The sequence below is a fragment of the Onychostoma macrolepis genome, chromosome 15 (genome assembly GCF_012432095.1).
Source record: "Onychostoma macrolepis isolate SWU-2019 chromosome 15, ASM1243209v1, whole genome shotgun sequence".
Lineage (NCBI taxonomy): Eukaryota > Metazoa > Chordata > Actinopteri > Cypriniformes > Cyprinidae > Onychostoma > Onychostoma macrolepis.
This window is the reverse complement of record NC_081169.1, coordinates 9,491,204-9,514,104: the sequence shown is the minus strand read 5'-3', so window position 1 is coordinate 9,514,104 and position 22,901 is coordinate 9,491,204. Positions and strand designations below refer to the sequence as shown.

Genomic DNA, 22,901 nt, shown 5'->3' with positions numbered 1-22,901 from the left:
TCAATGATTTTAGTGGATCTCACCATGTGATTATATTTCGTAATTGCGTCTTTGTTTCTCAGATTTGTGCTTTTTGAGACTTTTATCGTTCAGTGTGACTTTATTTCTTGCAATTTGACTCTGATTCTCATTTTTATCTCACAGTTGAACCTTTCGCTCCGTGTGTATACCTCACAATGAAACTTTATATTTCACAATTGTGACGCTTTTAATTTTTAAGTTTGTATATCACGATTGAGACTTTATCTCATTGTGTGGCTCTATGTCTCTGAACGTGACTTTATATTTTGCAAATGTTTTTTGCAAAATGATCTACTTTGTTTCTCATATTTGTTTCTTGTGAGAATTATCTCTCAGTTTGACTTTATATTCCACAATTGTGACTTTGTTTCTCATAATTGCATTTTTATATCTCACAATTGAGACATTTTATCTCAAAATGTGACTTTATATTTTGCAGTCTCTTTTTTTTCTCTCGTATTTGCATTTTTATATCTAATTTTGTGACTGTTTCTTGTAATTGAGTCTTGATCTCAGTGTGACTTGATCTCGCAGTGTGGCTTTATATCTCAAATTATTTTGCTATTGCGCATTTGTTTCTCAGATTTGTGATTTTTATCTCATAATTGATACTTTGTTTCTCATTATTTGCTTTTTATCTCACATTGCAATTTTGTTTCTTGTAATTGAGAATTTGTATCTCTCACTGATTTTACAGTGAATCTCACCATGTGACTATATTTCACAATTGCATTTGTGATTTTATCTCATAATTGACACTGTTTCTCATTATTTGCTTTTTATCTCATTGCAATTTTGTTTCTTGTAATTGAGAATTTATATCTCTCACTGTATCTCAACGTGTGTCTATTTCTCAGATTTGTTTTGTATCTCACAATCGAGACATTTTATCACTCAATGAAACTTTGTTTCTCATTTTTATCTCACAGTTGAATCTTTCGGTCAGTGTGACTTTATATCTCACAGTGCAACTTTATCTTTCATTTTTTTGCATTTTTATATCACGATTGATACTTTATTTCTCGTAATTGAGAATTTTATCTCATTGTGTGGCTCTCTCTGAATGTGACTTCATATTTTACAAATATTATTGAAAAATTGTTATCTACTTTGTTTCTCATATTTGTTTCTTCTCTGTTTGACTTTATATTCCATAATCATGACTTTGTTTCTCATAGCTGCATTTCTTTTACATTGAGACTTTTTATCTCGCAGTGTGGCCTTATATCTATTATGTGACTATACTGTATATTTCATAATTTAGACTTAAGTGTGACTTTATATCTCACAGTTATGAATTTGTCACAATGTGATTTTTTTTATTTTGCTTGCAATGTCGCTATATCTCACATTTGCCATTGGGGCCTAATATCAATCATTGTGACAGTATTTTGCAACACTGCAACTTTATACTTCACAACTGCAACATTTTTATTTCTCATAATTAGGACTTTAAATCTCACAATGTGTCATTTTATATATTGTAATTTGTGACCATTTCTTCCAACTGCAACTTTTTTTCTAACCTTTTCTCACAACTCCTTTTTTATTTTTCACTCAGAGGTAGAAACAGGTTTCTAGTTACATAACACTTTAATGGAGTAAGCTATCAAGGACCTTGAATAAGTATATCAGTGTGTGAGGATGTGGTTTGTTGTTTGTTTTCGAGCACTTTAGAGACTTGATCTGTTAATCTCAGTGATAAAGATGTCACTGTCACTGACAAAGCCTTTTTAAACATCTCTATATACAATCACTGCATTAAACCCGACAAGCTCTCAGTGCAAATTTGCCTGTGATCAATGGTCGTGAAAGCACATACATCCTGACTAACAGGAAAATATCTACCTTAGAAGCACTGCGAGTTGCATACATCTTAAGAGAGTACGAAAATGCAAGATTTTTAGTATGAAAATACACATGAAGGTCCATCCCTAAACATAATTGTCACTGGAGTGCAAGCAGATAAATAAAATCAATGAGATATATGCATGTATCTTAATCTTCAGTTAAGAATTTTAAACCAAACCAACCAGCTTCAAGAGACAAATCCCAGTTGATTCAAAGCAAGAACAAAATTGCTGTAACTAAATCAACAATAATGGTACAATATAAATCTATACTTGACTAGTGTATCGTAAAGGGAGACTGACTCGATTAAGTCATATGGGTGGTTCATTTTTCAGCTTGTTTTCATGGTAAAAGCAAGCTAAAATGCTAAAAAAATGAAACATGAATGCAATTTTACTTTGAAAACTGTTTGGTTCCAGAAGAGCAAAGAACAAGCGCAGTCTTTCTTTCAGCAGTGCTTTATTTCAGTTTAGTATGGCTTTCACCCACAAATAGCACAGTGTTTAACATTGCACACAAATATTTGTTGACCATCACAAGGACCCTCCAAACTTTTGAATTGGATTTTTTTGTAATGCAGTTTTATTTGTTTTCATAAACAAAACCTCATTAGCTGCTATATTTTCATAATAACAAAAATAAGCAGTGATGATGAACCTTCATTCAAGATGCTTTCTGGAAATCGGTTTCTCAGTATGACAGATTATACTACCAATTATTGTACATCTATGTGAGCATCAAATTCATTGAGGGCAAATTTAGATTTCTTCGAACCAGACCACAAAACAAGATGTCATCCAATGACACCTTGAGCAGAGCAGCTTTAGCATTATAATAATAATTTGCATATATTTTCACACACAGACTTACTTCTGGATCTCAATCAGGGCTACAAAAAGCTGTTGTCATTGAAGAGAAAAAAAATTAAATATATTATAAAAGATGTTTACATGCATGTTGGGCAGTGAATTAGCACATTCTCTGAGCTACACGACTGTCTAAAACTTAATTTTAGTATTTATTATTAGCACAAGCTATATTATCTCAGATGTTATATTATAAATGAATGCAAAAAAAAAAAAAAATCAAATATTCATCAAAACCTGGTTATGACTGAAAAGTTTTAAAGGCACTGAAGAAACAGCCTGTCAGAAAAAATAGAACTTTGATTTTATGACTTTACAAAGAGCTCAGCACTGAACTGACATGTAATTAATACGTCATTCTCAAATGATTTTTATTAAATTTTTTGAACTTGGATGAATTAATACTTTGTGCACATAAATATTTATAGAGAAATTAATATCACTGACACAGAATGTCAAAAAGTGCTTGTGTCAAATTAAATAGCAGACAAATCAAACTCATGTAAATGAATTAAATTTACTTTTCACAATTACAGTATTATAAATACAGTGCTGACTAATATTGCTTATAATACTGACCACAGTCAAAGTGATTATTTACTACAACATTATTCACTGTTGAATAGCAATTTCAGTAGTAATTCAGACCTGGCAATTCGACTTTAGCTCAGTTGGGCAGTGGGATATTGAGAAACTAATTCTTGATAATCAATAATCTGTGAACAATGACTTGAACAGAAATGGGATAGAAGGTATTCATAACATCTTGTACTCAATTTACGGGAAAATGTGGGCTTTCTAAAGGATGATGGCAAACACGCTGTGAATGGAGGTAGGTTGAGTCAGAGAAGTGTGCTGGGTTTCCATCTCGCGGTGAATCGCTGATTGTGTTTCAGTAGCAGTAATCGATTTCCTCGTTGGCCAGAACAATAGCGGTTCTGCAGGGAATGTAAACCTGAGAGAGTGGAATAGCCAAAGACAGAAAGAGATCAAAGGGACTCGGCATTTGTTTGAGGCAGTGTAGCACATTTTGAAACAATGCATAACATGAAAAAGTGTAAATGTCTAAAGTACTGTGGAATGTGAAAAAAGTTTCAAGTGAAAGTTAGACCACAGTTATTATTTTCATATTCATGAATTCAAAGAAATGTGAAGAATGTCAGTAAATAAACTGGTTTAAAAAAAAAAAAAAAAGTATATGGAGACACAATGTGCAATTTCTGTGTATATGAATAAAAATAAACAATACATTTATTATTAATTAAAAAATTAAAGCAGGAAGAACAAACTGAGAAAGCGAAAAAACTATTTTAAATATCACCAAAGACAAAAATAAGCCCTCACTACAATTGAGCTGTACATTAAAAATGAAAATGTTTTAAATTTATTTTAAGAATAAGAGTTTTCTACTTTCGTAAAATGCTGCTCTTGTGTCAGCATGCAGCAGATATATGTGAAAAGTTTAAATGCATTAAATGATTTTAACACTAAATGGGGTAATGATAGTCTAAAAAAAGAAAAACTAAATGAAAAATCCCTTAAAAATCTAGTTAAAAACATGGTGTAACCTAGTAAAATATATATATATATATATATTATTATTTCTTTTTAATTTGTGTTCATTTTTTTTTTTTTTTTATTATTTGCTTTTTTTTTTTGTACAAATATTACAAATTAATAATACCATGATATAAATTTTTGGGGAGTCACATCACATGACATTTTAAGTAATCTTGCCTTTTCATAAAAATAATCAAATTATTTGATATATTTCAAAGATTTAAACACCTTGACACAGTCATAATGGTTTCCAGTGGTCCTCTCTATGATATCATTTCCTTTTTTATTTTGCCTGCATGTTTTTGTTTGCTGGTTTCACATAACTTCAATTTGGAGGACAAACGTTTGAGAAAATATTAATAATGTTTGAATAATAACAAAATAGACTCTCTTACCTTTCCAAAAAAATAGCAAATGTTTATTCTTTTCTAAAATATCAGTCCACTTTTATAAAATCAGATTGTATCACATTGACATTTTTGACTTTATGCCTTCCAAACTATTCAATTAAACACACATTCATAACAGAATGGCCACTATTAGCATGAACTGCGTTGTTAATGTATTTTTGAATAAATAAATAGATCCTGATTAAAAAAATACTTAATTTTACTCAAATATTTTACTAAAATACTAAAGTGATATTTCATGAAATGCACTGTAAATTAATGTTGCAATGTAAATGTTGCACTGATTTGCATAAATTGCATTGTAAGTATTTTTGAATCCTGATAAAAATAATACTAAATTTGTTAGAAAACATTGTCAGAAAAAATAAAATAAAATAAATATACATGAAATTTTTAAGTAGGCTATAAAAAATGACTGTGAATTTAACGGTAAAATACAGTAAAAACCTGTTAAATGGTTAACGGCAAGTTCCCCTACTATATATGGTGAAAAACTGTATTGGACATTACATGTAATTTTACAGCAGTATACCATTTTTGGAAGTGAAAAAGAATGTATAATTTACAGTGAATAACTGTAAAGTGACATTACCAGAATTCCCTGCGTTACATTTCAAATGTTTTTTTTGTTGTTGTTGTTGAAATAAGCAAATAACTGTTTCTTCCTAGTTTTTTCTTATCGGTTTTGTACATTAGGATTATATATTACATCTAATGTTGTTAAAGGTGCAGTATGTGAGATTGGCAGCTAGCGGTTGAAATGGGTACTGCAAAAACAAAGGCATTCCGCCCCAGAACGCACATTTCAGAGTAGAATTACAGAGAAACAGCTATGTAAACATAACATGATTCCATGACAGCAATATGCTGTGTTTTCCGACAACTTAAAGTGGGCAGGATCATACAGATTAAAGGTGCAGCATGTAATATTGCCAGCTAGCGGTTGAAATGGGTACTGCAATTCTGGCCCGGAACCTGCCCGAAACACACATTTCAGAGTAGAATTACTGGCTATAGCATTATTTTTCAGAGAAACAGCTATGTAAACATAACATTTTTCCTAAATATCTACAAACATATTGGGCCCTATTTTAACGATCTAAGAACATGGTCTAAAGCGCACGGCGCAAGTGCACTCAGGGTGTTTCTGAATCCACTTTTGCTAGTTTAATGACAGGAAAACGGTCGGCGCTCCCAGCGCATGGTCTAAATGGGTTGTCTCTATTCTCTTAATAAGCAATGGGTGTTTTTTGGGCGTAACATGCAATAAACCAATCAGAGTCTCATCTCCCATTCCCTTTAAGAGCGAGTTGTGCTCGCGCCATGGCAGATTCGCTATTTAAATGGCGGAATTTTAAGGCGCACAGACTGAACGCGTCTCCAGAGAGCAAACGGATCTGCTCATGCGCGAGCAAATAAGTAGCCTAATTCTGATAAACGCAATGACCATCCATTATGACATGTATGACATTTTTATATTTATGTAGCCTACACAATAATATTCTTTTACACTGTAATCCTTTAACTTTTAATATTTGGCATGTTTGTGTGCTGCTGCGCGTCCCTGTGTGTAATAAGCAAAGTGATTGCGCATTGTGAACCTGCCCAGAGGCGCATTTTCTACTAATGCGCACTTTAAATAACAAAAAAAAAATTAAATATTGCGCCACTGACTTTAGACCAGGTTTGAGTTGGTCTATGGCGCAGTCTATTTTCAGTTCCTCAAAATAGCAACGCGCCAACATTGCACTTGAACACACTTCTTTTTTAGACCAGCAAGCCCATGGGCGCACAAATGAGCGCAAATGCATTTGCTATTTAAAAAACGCGGCGCAGGAAAGGAAAATGAGAACTGCGTCGGGCTGAAACTAGCAAAAAACACTTGTGGCGCGCCTTGCGCCGGGTGTATCATAGGGCCCATTATGTTATTTTTTGGCTTTAGAAGAGTCAAAAACTTACATCACCATTAAAGTAATGTTTATTGCATTATCATGTGTTACCATGATGGTGTTTAGTGTTTGTTTGAATGACACTGTGCACCTTCTATATATGTTAATATTTAAAAGCTGCTTGAGATAGTCACATGATGAACCAAAGCCTCTCTCATCACCACAACAGGTGGGTCCAACATGATCTAACCTTTCCAACCCCATCCATTCTATTTCACAGAAACATGTTTCCCCAGCACTAAACCTCTACAGGAATGCAGGATATGCGTGTTCACACACTGCAGTTGTGGATCCCTGACCCATGTCTGCTGCTCATCGAGTGTCGTTCCTCTGGAAGGAAGCCTCCCTCAGGACTCGCATCTCAATATTTCCTCCCTCACCCAATGAGAACACCTCAGAACATGTTTGCTCGCGCTGTGAATTCCTCCACCGGCACAGCGCCACGGGAGTCAACGACTCGCCGCCGCAACACTGACAACCGACATCGGTGACTAATTAAACACACTCGGCAGGGAGAGACAGAACCGCAGCGCACCGCTGCCGAGAGACAGAGCGAGAGTGAATCACCGCACCTGCCGAGACAAAAACTACCGCCGTGTGTCAACAACATTTACTTTCCCGAGCCGCTTAAAACAATGGTGACAAATAGCGGATTAATCGGCTAACAAAGAACAGCAGAGGTCTCTAATGTCATTATTACAGCACGCCACACACATGCTGATTATTGCAACCAATGCAATATGATGCTCATTAATAAAATGTGATCATTTCAAATTAGATTCTGGCTTTTGAATATAGATGTGTTTGATTAAACGTGCAGTCAAGAATGTGCAATGAGGATCAAAGGTTTGGACTCAAACTTAATCGAGATACAATTGGTATTAATTGCACTTGGATTAAAACTAGGATGCATACTGTTGGGTCAGTGACATGATGCTTAACTATTCATTTATTCAGAAATTAAAAATTCAACTCATACATGCAAGCACTTCAAGCATATTCTGTTTTATGATTTATTTTGATATTTGTTGAAGGCATAGAGACACAAATGTTAAGGCAATTCAACTGCCCTGATATTATAAAGAAGGAAAACAACTCATTAAGTCAATGATAAATTAAAGTATTTTAAATTATATGTATTTATATATGTGTATAGTTATATAGTCCTTGGAGAGTCTTTAGCCACTCAAACTCTCCTTCTCACTGTGCATTAGGAGGATATAGACACATGTCCTCTTCCAGGCAGTTTCGTAACATTGTATGTTGATTGGAACTTCTTAATTATTGCCCTGATGGTGGAAATGGAAATTTTCACTGCTCTAGCTCTTTTCTTAAAGCCACTTCACTAATTTGTGAAGCTCAATTATCTTTTGCTGCACATCAGAAATATATTATTTGGTTTTTCTCATTGTGATGGATGATTAAGGGAATTTGGGCTTTGTTTTTGTTTTATTTATATTTCTGTGAAACAGGAATAATTTCATGTTCATAATCACCCTGGAGTGCTCAAAATTGTGAATATGATCCAACGTGTATTTGAGAAAAAAACATGATATTTCCCCCCATTTTCAATTCTTATTATCCAATGAAAGGTTAGATTTTTGTGAATTTTTTAAAATAAAACATCAAAAGGATTAACAATGCAGATTAATTTTCACAGCCGCCTTTGATCATATTTACCAAGGGTGCCGATATTTTTGGCCATGACTGTACATCTGCGGTTACTCTCTGATGCCCTTAAATTTATATTTTGTTACATAAGGTGAAGACATTTAAGTGTCAAATCACAATTTGGTGCCACTTTATTCCAAACCGACTGTAAAATATTCAAAAAACACTTTTTGAAAATTACAGCATTTCAAGGCTTATTGTAAGAGCTGTGGAAAGGCTGGCAAGAGCCATATAGCAGGTGTCTGAAGGCCTTGACGGAACATGTGGTTTATTGTTCTTATTGTGCCGAGCCGCTTTCTGCTTCAAGGACAGCAAATCATTAGAACTTCTCTTTGTGATCAGCATGAAAGAGAATTTGGAAAGTGAACGAAAGGTACGGGGCCGTCGTTTGATGCATAAACAAATTGAAGATGTACGAGAAAGTGGAGTTCTGCCTTGAACAGTATCTTGTGCAATCGCAAATCACTTTCCCGCAGTGGGTTTGTGAGGTCCAGACTTTCAAGGAAGAATCAGAAGAGCCTTTGGGCACGACGCTCCAGCGGGCTGACGTTCTGGCGAGTCGGATCAGTGAACATCATGCGCAAAACAAGCTCGGTTCACGTGCCTCTGGGAGATGTCGGGAGTCTTATGATGACCTTCTGAAGACGGGCATGTTGTGTAACCTTAAAACAAGAACACTCCAAAACAATCCACTGCCTCTTTCTCCTCCTCAAATCCATGTTCACGGGTCTCTGGCGAATACGCTCGCCGACTAAACTCTCACACACACCTGTCTCTTATCTCGTCCCTGCTTTTCAAGTGCTTCTCGACTGAAGCAGAGCAAGAAACTTCAGCTGGATACTGATTTATGGTGCGTGGACACCGAGATTGAGGGCAAAAAATAACATGGTTTAGATGATACACTTTACACATCCAGCAGTATGTAATTAAATCCATCAGTTTGAAATAAAAAGGCAACTAGTAGGGGAATGTTTGGAAGGCAGTGAACGGTGTCTTTTAAAATGAAAAGAATTTAGTATGAGATGTTGGTAAATGATTGACATGCAGGTGATGCTGAACTCTTAATGACTGTTCATCAAAGCATAAGAGGAAACGAACAATGTATGTGAAATCAATAATTGATCGAGTCACTCAATCTGCAAAACTGCAAAATATCTGCATTGTATCAAAGCATGTAAATAAACATTAGATTATATTCCTGTATATATATCTGCTTTGTATATTAATTTTTAATATCTATCATTTCATCCATCATTTTAGCTTTTAATATTACTATCATTTTGAGCTATTGCAAAGCACTAAAATTGTACATTTATATATTTTTAAATAAAATATATAAAATAATATGTAAATATAAAATATAAATATATATAATATAAATAATGAATTATTAAAGCTGTATTTAAAATATTTTATTTAAAAAGTAAAATGTATATATATATATATATATATATATATATATATATATATACACACACATCAAAATATATTATATAAATATATTATTACTTAAGTATATTATATATTATTACTTTAAATAAAATATTTTACATACATTTTTAATAATGAATAATATTTTATATAATAATGTATAAATATTCCATATTAACTATATAATAAATACTTAATAAATAATATACTTTTAAAATACTTTTTACAAAAATCTGATTAGAAAAATGTCAATGCTGGCCAGTTTTCTTCAGCGTGTAATGGAAAAGAGATTACATCATCTCTATATAAATTCTGTTGTTTGTATGTAAATACAAATGTTTGTCAATCTGAACAGAACATGAACAACCATTTATTCAAATCAAAATGTTTATGCTGAATTTTTTGCGTCAAATAAATGTCTCAGTGTGAACAGTCCTTTACTTAAAATATGCCAACAAAGACTGTCCTTAAAGTAATAGTTCAACCAAAAATCAATATTCTGTCATTTAGCAACCTCGCTTGACTTTCTTCACTCGTTTGACTTTCTTTCTTTGAACACAAAAAGAGACATTCACAGTTGAATGTCCAAACTGCTCAATTCCACACAATGAAAGTGAATGGCCTCGGCATTTGCAAGGCAAGATTTTCAAGGGATACCAACCTAAATTCAGTCTGTTCCTCTTACAAAGCTTTCAAAATCTGGAATATTAGCACACAAGTCATATATTTATGATGGTTTATGTTGCTTTTTAATCCTTTTTCGAATTTGACAGGACATTTCCCATCCAGCTTCATTGTATGGAAAATAACAGCTGGGATATTCTACTTAACTTTTTTTTTTTTTTTTGTTCTCTATGAAAGAAACAACATAATTAAATCATAATATTAAATGATGAAATAATTTTCATAAAATCTCATAGGCATACTGTACCTTCAAATAGGACTGCAAGAGGTATTTAAAGATTTGGCGTGGACCATCACTCACATTTCCTTTAGAAAATGTAACATAGTTCACTACTGAAATCTCATTTCAAATAAAACACTTTACAATAAGGTTGTATTAGTTAACGTTAGTTAATGCATTAGTTAATATGAACTAACAATGAACAACTCGAATGTTCAGGATTACTTAATGTTTTGCTAATTTTTACTTACACATTTACGAATGCATCTCTTTACATTAACAGATTAACTAGTTAACGTTGTGATTAATGCATTAGATGAAATGAACTACAAATTAACAACACATCTGCTCAACATTTCTTAATCTTTGCTAATGTTGACATTCATATACTAGTGCTTCTCTTCACATTAACAACTTAATTAGTTAATGCTGATTAATATATTAGTTAACATGAACTAAAAATTAACGTATCTGTTCAGAATTACTTAATCTTTGATCATGTTAATTTATTCATATACTAATGCATTAGTTAACATGAACTAACAATGAACTATGCCTGTAAATAGCTTTATTTAATAAGCTTTATTTAATTATACTACATACAGTCAGTGTTGGGCACATTACTTTAAAAAAGTAATTAGTTATAGTTACTAGTTACTTCTCACAAATAGTAACTGAGTTACATCATTATAAAAGTAACTAATTACCAGGGAAAGTAACTATTGCGTTACTTTAAAAAAAAAAATGTTCAAATGTCAAATAGCTTTGGATGCCCCCAATATTAAATACCGGTATGTTAAATTAATGAAATGGACACTAAAAAGAATAAATTATTATTATAAAACGTACATTAATCTACACTATTTATCTACTGACACTTAGTATCAGTCAGTCAAGCATTATAATATAATATTATGATAATTTAATAGTATATGATGATAGAACTTTAGTAATTAGAATAACCAAGTATGAATGCATATTTGTCATCAATATAAAACGCACTAAGGATTAATGAGCTGCTGGGTTCATGAATATTAATCATGCTGTCTGCGTTCGCTCGAATTGATTTGCTGAAATCAAAACAGTGATGATAATAGGTGAGCGCCAGCCAATGAGATTGTCGTTTGCGCATTAGCTCCGCCCACTACCAGAGAACCCGGCAGTTCTTAAAAGCTGAAGAATTCCAAAGGAACTCCGTTATTTTGACAGGAAAATACAACAAAGAATATCGTTTACATGTAGCGCGTCACTTCTGCATGATATGAAAGACTCTCGTGCTCTGTATCTTTCTTTGCGTGCGTGTATGTGAGAGAAAGCGACGGCGAGTCGTGCGCTTCACACTAGAGTTTACGGTACGTCAAATACAGCTACACTGCGCATCCATTCAGATTAACTGAAAAATTTAATTCTAATAATATAATATAGTAACGCCACATTTTATTGTCAGTAACGGTAACGGCGTTGTAATGGGGGAAACAGTAATTCGTTTGATTACTCGTTACTGGAAAAAAAATAACGCCGTTAGTAACGCCGTTTATTTATAACGCCGTTATTCCCATCACTGCATACAGTACATACACTAAGTTATTTGTACACTTTACAATAAGGTTCAAATTCCCTTAATAAATGCTTTGTTAGTGGTAGTCATGTTAATAAACAGCCTACAAACATGAGCAAACACCCTAAAAAATACGTCTTGCAGATGTAAATGCAGACATCAAATAGACGTCTCCGAGATGTACGTGTGCTATCAGGGACACGTACATCTCGGAGACGTCTATTTGACGTTGGCATTTACATCTGCAAGACGTATTTTTTAGGATGTTTGCTCATCTGAATACGTCTATACCCAGATAGCACACGTACGTCTGCAAGATGTCTGTTTAAGATCTCTTGATCTGGAAAGCATCTGCTGTCTATAAACGTCTGACAGACGTCTGTAAGATGTCAGTTTTACATACATTCTAAATCATAAACATCTTAAAGACATCTAATAGACGTCTATTTGACATCTAAAAGGAGACGTCCTATAGACGTATTGCAGATGAGCAAACACCCTAAAAAATACGTCTTGCCGATGTAAATGCAGACGTCAAATAGACATCTCCTAGATGTACGTGTGCTATCAGGGTAGGACGTCTCCTTTTAGATGTCAAATAGACGTCTATTAGATGTCTTTAAGATGTTTATGATTTAGAATGTATGTAAAACTGACATCTTACAGACGTCTGTCAGATGTTTATTGACAGCAGATGCTTTCCAGATCAAGAGATCTTTAACAGACATCTTGCAGACGTACGTGTGCTATCTGGGTTAGTATATGAATAAGTTAACATGAACAAAGATTAAGTAATGCTGAACAGTTGCGTTGTTCACTGTTAGTTCATGTTAACTAATGCATTAACTGACGTTAACTAATACAGCCTTATTGTAAAGTGTTACCAAAAAAATTAAATCTGTCTGGAGATCGTAGGAGTTTTCTTCAAAGACAAACTCTAAGAGTGAAAAACTTTTTAGGGTTCATTTAAAATATACCAAATAATACAAAACTGCAAATTATACAATCTCTATTAGACGCTCAGAGATGTGCTGAACAACCAGCAAGTTCACTGCCGGACATTATTCATATTCTAATTTACTGAATTTCATGTTTCTGACGGAGGAGAGCTAAGCAGTCTTGTTAGCTCCGGAAAACCTCAAAAGGGGGCGAGTCGCAGGCATTTCGTAATTAGCGCCTCATGAATATCATTGGAATTCAAACAATCCATTTCATATGCAAAACCTTAGGAAACAGACGTAAAAGTGCAGATGACGTTCGCACCAAATTGATGCCGGGGGCAAGAAATTCATATTTGTTCATCATTGCAAAGTGAAAGGGTAGAATTTTTCACTCGCTCGGCGCCTCCGCAGTCTGACTCCGCATACCTGATTCTGCCGAATGCGTCGCTTTAAGAGCGTGCCGCGTGTCAGCCTGCGCAACGCCTTCAGACGGCAAATGAGAGTTTATTGTCACTCATTGAAATGGAGGCGGTGAGCTGATGGACCAGTTAAAGAGAAGAAACAGGGAAGAGGGAGGAAAAGTTTATGCACACTCGCGCCGACTTTGAAGCTGCGGCCCTTAAATAAATCATGGAGAAAAATTGCACAGAAAGGGACCTTACCGTGGCACCTGCCAACGATCACGATGATTAATTTCTATCTCATGCAGGTGTGTCAGCTCTGAGCTGCGGAAAAGACAAATATCAGAGAGAAATCGTCGCCAAATACCGCTCTGTTGTCTGTGCAAGTCTTGCTTTATTCCCTGCTGGGAATGCTACTGGTCGCACACTTGTTAAAATAAACTTTGCGTTTGGCAGAAAGTGGGTGGGAAGCGATATAGTGCTTTCTGAATTAATAAAGTGCTGCAAAGAAAGAAAAAAGAGAATGTGTAATTTTGGGGGTTTAATTGATGAAGGCTGTCTTAATGCAGCTGGGGCTTCCAGAGGAGATAAAAGAGGAGGTTTTGCACAGGGAGCAGAGAGTCTTGCGCAGAACCCGATGTACTTTACATGAGGGTGAAAGTACAGTTAAAAATATAAGCTATAGGGATGTGCTGCAAACTATGTACTATAAAAATTGAACAACTACTAATCAGAAGCCCTGTATCATTAGGATCCACAAGACCCAAGACGCAGTGTTGTGTTTAGAAATAGCTACTGCGTGCTACCGAATGAAACTGAATGCATTTAAAAAAAAAAATGTTATTGAAGGCAGTGAAATTGTCCAAATGCTGCTTTGATAACTGGATGAATTTAAATATGAATTTAAGAAGTTTAAACATGAAAACTCTCTCTATAAATTATTTCAGCCACTTTAAAAGCACTACATCTAATGCATTAGCGATATTTTATTATTTATATACTATTATAGTATTTAGTTGTATTTTGAATATTTTCTTTTTTTTATTTCATTTTCAATTTAATTTTAGTTTAAGTTGTAGTAATTTAGTAATGGGCTTTTGCCATTTTTATAATTTTTTTTTTAAATATTTCTATTTAGATTTTATTTTTATTTATTTATTTTGAGTTTTAGTACTTTAAGTTAAACTAAATTTCAGTTTGTTGCCAGGACAACATTTTCATTTAAGTTTCTTAAAGTTCATGTATGTTCATGCAACATTTTTAATTTTATTGCATTTTATTTTTTAATCGTTTTTTTTTACAACACTGTAAAGTATTTATTTATTTTTTTAATGTGGAAAATAAATGAATAAATAACAACAACATTTAAAAAACAAACTCTAGTCGACTTCACAAAATGATTTGGTTGTTAGATGTCCTAAATGGATTTAACCAAAGAAAGCATATACAATATATCTAATATATAAACAACAAAATATGACAATTGAAATGCTTTTATCTTTGACATCATAAAATGATGGCTATTCTGTATTCTGTTATTGCTGTATCTTGCCGTTTAAGACCATAAAATGCTGATTCTTTGGAGAGATTTGGATGTGCATTAAATGGATCAATATAACTTCAGACTTATATATCACTATCAATTTCACAGAGTGAGAGTCATGTCAATTCAACTTCAGAACCACAACATAAACCTGTCTACTAGTTAGCAATCATATTCATATGCAGTGAGAAGACTAAATCTCAATACAATACTTTACCACAACTATATTTTCTGCATGACGTAAGCAGCAGATTTAATAAGTAAATCTCCAGCACTTACTGTATCCTTGACACTATGAATATCAATTCATAAAAAAATTAAACCATCACAAAGTCAATTTTTCTGAATTATGCATTTAGCTCAGGGTTTCTCTGCTATTTTCTGTCAAAGGCCTTGAGATCTCTTCAACCCCTGAGGTCTTCCAGAGTAAGTTCTGCAAGTTTAATAGTATGAAAATAATACAGTTTGTAAATAATGCAGCTTTAATAGATGCCTGTTACAGAATCGGAGCACCTGCTACTGTATCAGATAGAACATGACGACTGAGAGCATAAGTAATTCAAGACTCGCATGTGGCTTGTGCAGGAGCATTTCATTGTTTGGACCTATTGAACAAACCCACCCTTTCACTCAACGAGTCAGTGTTTAGAAATTGAATAAGACTTGGACCAGCACAAGACCTACATAGAGAATTCAGTAGACTCAGTCAATAAAACAGTAGAGTAAATGATTCAATGACTCACTCATTACCAGTGTTTTATATATATATATATATATATATATATATATATATATATATATATATATATATATATATATATATATATATATATATATATAAAGTAAAGATCATGTTCCATGAAGATATTTTGTAAATTTCTTACCGTAAATATGTCAAAACTTCATTTTTGATTAGTAATATGCATTGCTAAGAACTTAATTTGAACAACTTTAAAGGTGATTTTCTCAATATTTAGATTTTTTTGCACCCTCAGATTCCAGATTTTCAAATAGTTGTCTCTCGGCCAAATATTGTCTGATCCTAACAAACCATACATCAATGGAAAGCTTAATTATTCAGCTTTCAGGTGATGTATAAATCTCAATTTCAAAAAATTGACACTTAAGACTGGTTTTGTGGTCCAGGGTCACATATCATGAATTATAAGTTTTGGTATATTTATTTTTTTTTTTTTATTTTTAATGTTTAGATAATTTTACACATTTTATTTCAGTTTTAATTTTATTACCTACTGACTGATGTAACCTGCAGTAAGAGTCACTCAACAAATCAGGACAATTCTGAATAAAATAAAACAAACAACGGACATTAAATAAATAAATAAATACAATAATTATTTATTTTTGTGAACTAGTATAAAGATTTGAGTCTCCGAAATCAATCAAAATAACCATTCCTAGTGTGTAAGCACCTATATAATTTTGGGTGTCTATATGATCTTTGTATTCATTGTAGGGAAAAGAGCAGCATGAACATTCTTCAAAATATCTTCTTTTGTTCTCAACAACAAATATCTTCTTTTGTGCTCAAGTCAACAACATGAGGGTGGATATATTGTATTCATGAATTCAGTCCATTAATTTGGTCCCAAGCAGTCATGCAACTAAGCAAACCTAAGAAAACAAACATCAGTTATGCAAATTTTTATTTTGCCACCTTTTACCTACAAGCTCAAGATTGGTCCACACGCTCTGCTTAACAATTACTAAATTATGTTGACAACAGGACAAGTCAGCAAAACGGAAAGTTTGCTTTTGAATTTTTATGGATCTTATTAAATCGTCAGCAGGCCCTTAGGTAAGGAGATGAGGGGGATGACAAAGAAAATATGAGAAAAATAGGGGAGTGTTCAGAAGCGAAGGAGGAATGAAGACTTGCATCACGAGCTACGGCCTGAAATGGGGGTTTTAAATTTCACGCTATGCATTTAATTTCAATAAGGCCTCTGGAAAGAAAATACACAATATGACAGCTGGAACCCAAGAGATAGAAGAACTTATCTGATGGAGACACGTGACTCGCAAGATTAATTGAACTATGACTACTACAGATAGTGTTGCACTTGACTCCCATTTATAACTGCTCTGATAAAGAGCCTAATGCATAAAAGGAGCCCAAAAGGAACATTATATGGCGACTGCATGGTTTGAAATGTGTACATGCATTACTTGAGTAATGCATGCTTTAAAATGTTGTACATTGCTCCAGTTCAATCACAAAGTCTTGCCTTGAGCTTCAGTAAAAGCTCTTTCAGTTTTCTTTCGTTTTGTATGCTAATGCAGGAAACTAAAACAACACAAAGGAGAAAAACTCTCTCAGGATGCACTGTGGCACAAAGCTTTCCAGGTTTAGAAATCACACTTAAAGGAATAATTCACCCCAAAAATGAAAATTTTATAAAAATGTATTCCCCCTCAGACTATCTAAGATGTAGATGAGTTTGTTTCTTCATCGGAACAGATTGGGAGACATTTAGCATTACTTCAATGGATCTTCAGCAGTGAATGGGTGCCGTCAGAATGAAAGTCCGAACAGCTAATAAAAACACCACAATAATGCACAAGTAATCCACACATCTCCAGTCCATCAATTAACGCTTTGTGAAGCGAAAAGCTGCATGTTTGTAAGAAACAAATCCATCATTAAAACGTTTTAAACTGTTGCTTTCAGCTAAAATACTAGCCCTCTATCCATAATATTGCTTTCTCCAGTGAAAAAGTCATCTCGTCTGAAAGAGAGCAATATGCACCGAAACAGTCCAAAACAGTTTTGGCCAGAAGGGATCATTTAAAGTTAAAATGTCTTAATAATGAATTTGCTCTAACAAACATGCAGCTTTTTGTTTGACAAGATGTTAACTGATGGACTGGAGCCATTTGGATGATATTTTTATCAGCTGTTAGGGACTCTCATTCTGACGGCACCCATTCACTGCAGAGGATCCATTCGTGAGCAAGATATATAATGTTACATTTCTCCAAATCTGTTCCGATGAAAAAAAACACTTTACATCTAGGCCTGAGGATAAGTAAGTTTTGAGCAAATTTTAATTTTTGGGTGATCTATCGCTTTAAAAATCTCATATACACAGTTTTTTTTCAAGACAGATGTGGGTTGATTTATAATAATAACTATCTTGATTTTTAGTTGTTTTGGCTAAAATTTTTAAGTCATCTTAAGGCTCCCTTAGAACTTTGCTGAGGCCCCCTAGTGGGCCCCTGGCTTCTAGTTAAGAACCACTGGTGTAAATGTCTATTATGTCATTAATATTAATCAAACAACTGTATTGAGAATAAGAAAAAAGAAACTGTACATATTTAAATTATAGACTTGCTTTTTAGTCAAACTCCAACAGCATCGATATTAATTTATTTGATCTAATAATCATGTAGTGGAGAATACGTCACTTATTTAAGTAGGGTTGTTTTACATTGAATTTCTGATACAGTACTGCTGTTATATACCTGAACACCACTGTTTACTTCATTTGCATCTTTGTTCTGTTGTTTAATTTGATCCAGTTCTTGTGATGTGATTCTTGAATCTTTATTTGATTACTGAATGTCTACTTGAGTAATTAAATGAGAATTTGTTTACTTGTTTTTAATTACTTGGGCAATGTTTACTTAATTAGAAATGCTTAAAGGCTACGTTCCATTACTTTAATTTAATTTGCATGTATTTATATTAATATAATTAAAGTGTGAGTTTAATATCATAATAGTTTTTGCTGTGGTATTAAAATTGCTACTGAGAAATTTAAGTGGTAATGTTTTCAATGTGCTCTAATAGCACTCTGAGCTCCATTAAACAAATATTTTCACATATTTTCCACCACAATCAGCACAGACAAAGAAAAACAGACTCAGTTGGCGTATGAATGTTGTATATGTTGCTATACGTTTATGGTGACAAATAGTCTAGTTTGCTTACCAACATAGAGTTGGGCAGATTGTTGAATTCCATTGGTTCAGAGAAGAACTCTGTGTTGTGGTCCAGTCTGCCATGACCTCCATACTGGATTTCATCCGAGTCCAGTTTGATCTTATATCTGGAGCAGAGTGTGGTTAAGGAACCCAAAGAGATACTGGAGACAAAACTTATGAGAAGGAGAAGATAAATCAGTCACAGTAAACTATACTCTTTTCTTTCTTTACATGCATGTGATGGACAAAGTATCAACTGAGGGATCAAATAAACACACAGATCCATCTATTCATCAAAACGCTTGGATATGATGCTCTTAAAGTTACTTTCTGTTATTAATTACTCAAAACAAGCCACCATCTTCATGGTGTCCACTGGATGTGAACTGACGTTCTTCAGCTCGTCAGAATGCAGAGCTGCACTGCAAGTCAACAGCACTGATTGCTTTGAGCTCCTCCGAGACAATGACACACATTTGTCCCATATAAACACACGAGCCAAAACCGATGAGCCACCACATCAACAATTCCAGGCAGAATTATTTATCCATTTCAAAATATTAATAATGTATTCCATCAAAAAATGTTTCAAACAACACCAAACGTGCACTCACACAATTTCACTCTGTCTGTGCTACGCTGACTAAATTAAATATTAAAAAAAGTAATTGCCTAGACTCATGACCGGAATAAGAAATATCTTTGACAGAGAGCATAAAAGAATAATGAAGACACATTTAGTGAAAACTGGAAATCTATTTCATGCTTTTGTGTTTTAAGTTAAGTTATACACCCCACCCCCACCCCAAAAATGGACAGATGCCTTGAAGATTTAAGGTGCTGAGATTGCTGAACATCTGGACTGCCTCACAGATTTCCATTATAAGTGCATTAATGCTGAAATTATTATCTGTGCTAACTGACAGAATGTCACAGATGCTGTTGAGAGAGCTAAAGTTAAATCGAACAATTATTTAAAGACAACATAAAAAAATTTAACTTCCATAAAGTGTCGTTTTTTCCAAGTGAAACAATATTAAGTGGAAAATAATAGGATTATACCGGTTCATTTTACTTTCCTTTGCCAATGTGTAAAAGAAAGGCCATCACAAAAGAAAGGCTGTAAAAGACAGAGAAAGTTACTGCATTTAATTAAAACCGATGAGTTGTGCACAGTAAGATCAGGGATATTTATTAAGATGAATAATAAAAATAAAAAAAAATAGATCAGGGACATTCATTAAGATTTTTTTAACATTGCCTGCTGCACAACAATTTTGTGTTATTAAAAAGTATTTTCTTCTCCCTTTTTTACTTTTGCTACTGTTGGATCGCCATAATGTTGTATCATATGTGTCTACAAATCTACAGAAAACAAAATACTAAACGTTTTAGTTATGTGACTTTTGCCATTTAATTGCCATGTAAATATACAGTTTTCACATTCGAAGTGTAAGTAAACAAGTGTATTCCTGTGGCACAAGGAAGGAAAAGACAGAGAATCTCTCCACTCCTGCTCTCTCTCTCTATCTCTGTTTACCTTGGCCTCTCGGGGGTTTAAACAGTTGTGAGTTGTAACAAACATGCAGACAGGCGTCTAATTGGCTGCTTGAATAATCACCTCCTATCCCCATGGGCTAGCGGTGGGTCTTCGTGTTATCCTCAAACGCTCTCTTACTCTGCCCCGGAGCTGGAGCACACTTGGCTTTTACTGCCAGCTTGCCGGCTTTGATAGCGATGATTAAAAAGAAGTGTTGCTTGGCGTATTGTTCCTGCTGAGGATGACGACAGATGCCCCCTCCTGACCCTACTCCCCCATACTCCTATTTGCATTGAATTCTCTCTCTGATAGAACAAACTTCCTTTGTTATGGATATTTCGGAGATGTTATCGGGAAGAGAATGAGAAAAACAAAATGATCTGATGCCTTCTTTTTTCTCAGAGAGAATTAATGGGGGATTCATATAAGTTGCTTACTGTCAGGATTTATATAAAAAGTAGTGCATGCAAGTTCTCCTTAAAGTGCAGGAAACACCTTACATTTATGAATTAAACAGCCAATTTTGTTCATTTGCAATTCAAACATGCTAATAATAAATATCTTACACTTTAGAACTGTGCCTCTAGCTACATTTATGCAAAAATGTACCTATACATACAATTCACTGCAGTTTCCAGGTAAAATTACCACAAGTGGTAGTAAAACAGCAAAAACATTTGTTCCTTTTCACACATTATGATTACAGTGGCAGATTATTAATAAAGACTTATTCCATGTACAGTACGAAACACTTTTTACCATAGTGCATGATTTGTACACTAAAACATTTTAACGTTTGCATCACATAACCAGCTCCATATATGTGGGTTATCTGAAGTAAACTTGCTCGGTAGCTCACCCGGTACAGCACTGGGTTACACTTTACGCAGTGTAATTATACATTTAAGTACTGAGTAATATTAACTACATGCACTTACTATATGGTTTGGGTTAGGGTTACTTGCATGTAATTATGCATAATTAAGTGCTATTATTAGTACATGTAACGTGTAAAAAGGACACCTTAAAATACAGTGTTATCCAGCACCGTACTCACGATAACAAGCACTCAAGTACGAGTCCTGTGAAAAGGTGTATTTTTATGTTATGTTTGTTTTTGCTCACACTATCAGTTTAGAGTTTAACACCACTCATGGGACATTTATGAATTGTCGTGATATGTACAGCTAACGTAATAAAATGTTAGAGTCACATCTGTTTTGGATAGAACTGAATGCTTTTAGTGCCACTCACTGGACATTTCACTTTGAAAGTGACACAAAATGTACAAGAAAAATCATAATACAATTTTGTAGAAGTGTCGCCACAGGCACATTTTTCTAATGAGACTTGGTTGGACTTTTAGCACGTAGGCTGGATCACTGAATTAAATAAAACATGACTGAACATCTTTTAACTTGTAACTACGACTGAAATATAGATATCAGTAGCTGCATTTTGTAAAGAGATAAGCAGTAGATTTGAAGGCTAACATTATTTAACATTTAGCTTCATCTATGTTATAAAATAAAGACAAATATGGTATAATATGAAGGCAAATAATTACACAAATCTATTAATGATTTAATAAATATTTTGTGTGTAGAGCAGAAAAAAATAGGACTCAGCAAAACACAGGGGTTAAAGGGAAACCAAAAATGCATATATGCATATATATATATATATATATATATATATATATATATATATATATATATATATATATATATATATATATATATATATATATATATATATATATATATATATATATTTTGGACGAACATTTTTCCTCGGCCAAACCCCATTCCACAGCCATACCTGTCACACACACAGTTTAAGAGCACTTTTTTTCTTTTTGTAATTAGGAGCGCTTGTCCTCCCAATTTAAAAAAAATAAATAAATAAATTAGGAGCACCTTCTAATCAATAATAAAAAACTCTGATAAAAAATTTGCCTTCCTAATACGAGGTGACATTTGACTCCTTAAAGTGACTTACAGGGGTATTTTCTTTTTACATTTTTAATGGCATCATTTTCATCTGTAAAATTAAAAAATGTATGTTTAAGCTTTTCAAAATTTCTATTTAATACAATATAAGAAGAAGAAGAAGTAGAATAAGACAAATAAGTTACCGATCATATGAAATTAGTATTAATAAAAAAATTATTTATACTACAGAGGTGGCACAGAAGAACACAAAAGTGGCTTGTAGGTACATTTTCAGACATTTAATGGGGTTCAGAGGTGGCATGAGTGCAATTAAATTCATAAATTAATGTGGAGATTAAAATTTTGAATCATA

General features: G+C 33.6%; 1 protein-coding gene across 1 annotated transcript in view; it reads right to left on the bottom strand.

Annotated features, from left to right (window-relative positions):
* Positions 1 to 2,297: 2,297 nt before the first annotated feature.
* Positions 2,298 to 22,901, bottom strand: part of gbe1b (glucan (1,4-alpha-), branching enzyme 1b) — a 154,430-nt gene continuing 133,826 nt past the window's right edge. Inside the window, exons 15-16 of the mRNA XM_058745129.1 lie at positions 19,062 to 19,179; positions 2,298 to 3,693 (exon numbers count right to left, since the gene is read on the bottom strand). Coding sequence (XP_058601112.1) covers positions 3,631 to 3,693; positions 19,062 to 19,179 — 181 coding nt within the window. The 3' untranslated portion in view covers positions 2,298 to 3,630. The remainder of the gene's footprint in view (positions 3,694 to 19,061; positions 19,180 to 22,901) is intronic.